The following is a 4,751-nucleotide window of genomic DNA, read 5'->3' on the forward strand; positions in this document are numbered from 1 at the left end:
GGAGAGAAAAAAAAAAAAAGGATGTGAATACTTTAAGCATTTTTTTAAAGCAAAGGAGGTCAATGCTCACGACTTCTGTTAATTAGTACAGGATAAAGGTTTAGCTCGTTTTTCCTGTCAAGACCTTTAAATCAGAACTAATGCTACCGAAGGGCCTGGAGCACAAGTCTTATGAGAAACAGCCAAGGGAACTGGGATTGTTCTTCACCAAAAGGGTGATGAGGCGTTGGAACAGGCTGGCCCGGGGACCAGGGAAGTGGTGGAATCACTGTCCCTGGAAGCGTTCAAAAAACCATGTACAGAAGGCCCTCAGTAACATAGTTTAGAGGTGGACTTGGCAGTCCTGGGGTAATGGTTGGACTTGTTGATCTTAAAGGTCTTTTCCAACCTAGTTAATTCTATGATATCAATGGAAAAGTAAGGTAAGTAAGGAGATAAATGAACATCATATTTAGAATGCAGAATGTGCTAAGATTTTGAGGAACACAAAGGTATACATGCAAAGTTCTGTCCTACTGCACATTCGGTACACAATATCAAAGTATTCTCTTCACACACCCCTGCCTGAGAAAAAGTTTATATTTAGGCAACTGAATCAAACTTGTTATTACAAAATGAATGAATCACCAAGCCCAAACAGAGGAAGAAAGCTTATGTGCTAAAGTGTATCAGAAGTGCTTTGCATCAAAATGCTTCTGTACTTTATTTGCACTAGAATTTTGGGTGTACTGTCAAGATTTATGTTTAAGAAAACCCACACATTAAATATACAAATGCAGTATACTGGTAACAGCCTTGGTGAACTCAAGTTCTCTGGAAACTATTTTGAAAAGGCATTATATGGAATAAAACTAGCAGGTATTAACAGCTTGTTATAGGCAGTAACACTGATATTTTTAAAATATATATTCATTCTATTCTCCAGAGAACAAGACTGGAGTTGTGTACTATGAGAGTAATTTTTTTTTGTCTTGCTTGTATGCATAGGCTCTGATGTACTTTCATATCTGCTTAGTTTTAGTCACGAGAATTCTGGCTGGTAGGGTCTCTCAAATGCTTAAAATTACATGCCTAAGTAAATCTTGGAAAGATCAAGACCATGTCTGGAATACATTTTCTCACTGTCAGCTCAGCAGGGTGTCATAAGACTTTTTTTTAATAATTGGAAAATGTCAATAGATTTTAACATCAGAAGAAACATTTACAGCATTCTATGACAGCAGTTCAAATGCAACAGTAATCCTTTGCAGCCATCAAAATTTTTACAGTTGGACTCAATGATCTTAAAGGTCTTTTCCAGTCTACATGATTCTATAACAGTAGCATTTCCTTTGATTATTCTGTGCATATGTCAATCATCAATAACCATACGTCTTGCCTAAAGTGATGTCAACAGTGACAAAGATGCTGTACAGCTGAACCTCTTTGAACTTTGGGTGAAAACCCAGATTCCTGTTTGAATGTATTTTTTCCCCACATAATGAACCTACCTGTAAAGCTGGCCTCTTTATGGTGTCAAGTAACAGTCCAGCTCTTGTAGCCACTGCTGGGTTGACATCTTCCACAGCAGTCAGGAAACAGCAGAATGCATGAGCCAAAGAGTACTTCAGTAGGTGGTTTTTTGTCACAGAGTGAATATCCAAAAACCTGCACAACACAGCCACCTTCTCCACTGTACCAGCCATGTCCCCAGACAAAGAAAATATCTATATTAATTTAGGCAATGGCTTCTTTATGTCCTGATAAATATACCTCTCCTAGAAATAAGCACATCTGAGAAAAGTACCAACAAAAAAGTTGGCAAGTGTTGTAACTTTGATTTTGATTATCCAAAACGTCGCACGTTCTTTTCTATTTTACTGCATAGTTTTGCAGCAGACTACCCCCAAAACTCCCTAAACCAGCAAAAAGGTAATAATTTATTATAGGTCTCCTCAGTTACAGGAGAGAAAGCTCTACCTCTCTAGCAAAGCAAAGGAGAGCAAACAGTGTACATTTCTCAGGCCTACCTGCTTCAAATCTCATCTTCCAATCTTTGCTGTTGAAATTGCTGTTTATGATTGTCCAGAAAATGTCAGCTCCATGGGGAAGCGAAAGAGCATGAAGAAGAAGTGGGACTGCCAGGGAAGAAAGCTGAGAGAACTCAGACTTCACAACTCCCCATAAGCTGGAAAGACCAAAAGAGGGAGGCTGCTTATAAAAACACTTCCTTGACATCCTTTCTTCTAGCTGTGTACACTGTATTGTTGGTGGGAATGCACTTTTCATGAAAATCTGTATGAGCCACCTTGAGCATTTATGTGAATATCACCAAGTTGCTGGTAGGAGAACAGAGCTACTTGCACATCTTCAACTACAGCAGTTTTTCTTGAAAATCCAGGTTCAAATACTCCAGATTTTACAAGAGTTTGCCTAATTCAAAGCACAACTGTCACAGAACATAACCCATGCTGCAAATTAACAGTTTCAGTACAACAAACTTCAGCACATAAGCCACATGAACTGTCTTGGCACTATGAATCATGTGCATCCACAAACGACTAAGATGTCGGGTGTTCACATTTTGCCGGTATTTAGCTTCAGGACAGATTCTCTAGTCTGCTAAAACCCTATAGTCTCAGGAGGTGTTCGGTGAAATTGATACACAGCAGATGTAAGCACTGATGAACACACTATTTTAGAACATCACAGGCTAATGTTCATTTGGTGACTTTTCTGCAAAAGTACCTTTCTCCAAAGAGAATCTTAAACCACACAAATTTCAATCCAATTCACTCAGATTCTAAATAAAAAACTTCCTTTATGTCTTAAAAATAAGGTGCAATACTGTTCTCTCAGCTTTAATGCTAAAGCCCTATAAATAGTGTGCCTGTCTCTACATCATCCTTTCTTATAAAGTCAGGGAAGATACCTCAGTCTCAGACAATGCTATTACTCGGTATGAGAAAGTCTGACTCACTGCAGTGGTGCCTGACATTGTAGCCATGATGGACAATGCAAGATACCCTGGTTTCACACGCAACTTCTTAACTAGCCTGTGCAATGTGCCCTTATACAGTTATTAAGCTTTCTCATACTTCCCTAGCACCCTTTGTTAATTTTCCATACTAAACCTGCAAATTCTCTGATGCCAACAATGAATGTATAGTTGCAGAACCAACAAAGTATGGATACAAAATGTGTGATAAAAACCTACCTGGCAATCAGCATGTGATCTTGAATATAGGCAAGAAATTGTGGATGGTCCTTTCTTGCTATATACAGGCATTCCCCATGAAGACACAGGATCTTCAAACAGTTCAGCATGTTAAAAAGAATGTCTGGTTCTTCAAATCTTGACATTTCCTGTGTAAGCAGACATACTACTCTCAACACAATGACATCACAACAAAAAATTCAAACTAAACAAACAAGAAATCGACATTACCTGTAATATAGTGTATATGAGCTTCAAGGTAACTGGAAGTTGCTGATAGCAAAATTTTCTTTCTGTGTCATTCTTTATTGCTGGAAAAAATGTAAGTTACATAAAATGTTGTTAAATGTCTCTCATTCGTGGATTCAGAATAAAACAAAAGAATGTTGGAGTGATGCCGTAACCCTGCAGTCAGTAAAGTTTCAACAGTACAGAATTTAGCATGTAATGGTTTTGCTACTATATATGTTCTTAAAATTCCAAGATAGCTAACACTTTTTGGAGAGAGTCAGAGTTGCTATCAACATAAATACAGCCTTCCTATTTAATATGCTAAAAGAATTAAATGCATGAGAAAAAAGTGACTGTACATTGCTGGACTTGAAAGACTGATCAGAACCTTGTATCCTATATCGAGTAGAAAAAAAACCCCCTCATTTAAAGCCTTTCTGAAATACTCAACCTTCTCACCCCCCACCTACCAGCATTTTCTGTTGTCTCTGTATGATTTCCTGGGTTTTCTCCGTGTTTTGGTGCTGATTTGTCTTCCTCTTCTCCTTCAGTTCCTATAATAAACTCAGGTCTAGTATACAGAAGACTATCCTCGAGGTTATCTGTGGGCTCCTTTAAGAATATAATAAGTTAAATTTGTTTCTTGATGTTATCTAAATACATGAGGCCACATCCTGCTGTTTAAATTACATCTGGTATAATAAGCTGAGCTCAAAAGAGGCAGGAACTGTCTAGTTCCATGTACACTTGTGCATTCAAATCACCTGCATGTCTAAAATTCTGCATCAGCAAAGGTATACTGACAAGACTATGTTTCAAGCATGGATTTAAGTGACAGCACTTAACAGAAACTGCATATCCATATTGGAGCTGAGGTGGATCCAATCACAGGGCCATGGTTTCATGAAACTTAGCATTCTTGTCTCAGAGGAGTAACAGACAGGAGCAGAGCATGTTTCCTACACTACTGTAGAGTTACAGGCTTAGATGCAGGAGCTACCTCAATCACTTTTACCTTGAGAAGAGGAGCAGGCTGGAGTTACTTCTGCCTGTGGCTAGAAACTCAGGCTTGCAGGTTCGCACTGTGACATTTGTTATAAATAACAAGGTGGATCTTATAAATGGTACCAAGCCCCAGTACTCAAAAGACTGCACCACTTGCACCTCAGCTGGCACCACCAAGACAATAGGACAAGTCGCAATGGGCGTACCCAACCATGGGAAGTTCCACCTGAACATAAGGAAAAGCTTTATTGTGAGGGTGGCTGAGTACTCGAATAGGTTGCCCAGAGAGGCTGGGGGGGCTCTTTTCCCTGGGGAATTT

The 4,751-nt window shown here is 39.0% G+C and overlaps 1 protein-coding gene across 1 annotated transcript in view; it reads right to left on the minus strand.

The window, feature by feature from the left end:
• Window positions 1–1,490: 1,490 nt before the first annotated feature.
• Window positions 1,491–4,751, minus strand: part of LOC104405903 (protein unc-79 homolog) — a gene marked incomplete at its 3' end in the record, with an annotated part of 35,663 nt that continues 32,402 nt past the window's right edge. The window contains exons 19-23 of the mRNA XM_010014747.1: window positions 3,898–4,039; window positions 3,428–3,507; window positions 3,197–3,345; window positions 2,010–2,167; window positions 1,491–1,672 (exon numbers count right to left, since the gene is read on the minus strand). Coding sequence (XP_010013049.1) covers window positions 1,491–1,672; window positions 2,010–2,167; window positions 3,197–3,345; window positions 3,428–3,507; window positions 3,898–4,039 — 711 coding nt within the window. The remainder of the gene's footprint in view (window positions 1,673–2,009; window positions 2,168–3,196; window positions 3,346–3,427; window positions 3,508–3,897; window positions 4,040–4,751) is intronic.

This window comes from Nestor notabilis, unplaced genomic scaffold (genome assembly GCF_000696875.1).
Source record: "Nestor notabilis isolate BGI_N333 unplaced genomic scaffold, ASM69687v1 scaffold11175, whole genome shotgun sequence".
Lineage (NCBI taxonomy): Eukaryota > Metazoa > Chordata > Aves > Psittaciformes > Psittacidae > Nestor > Nestor notabilis.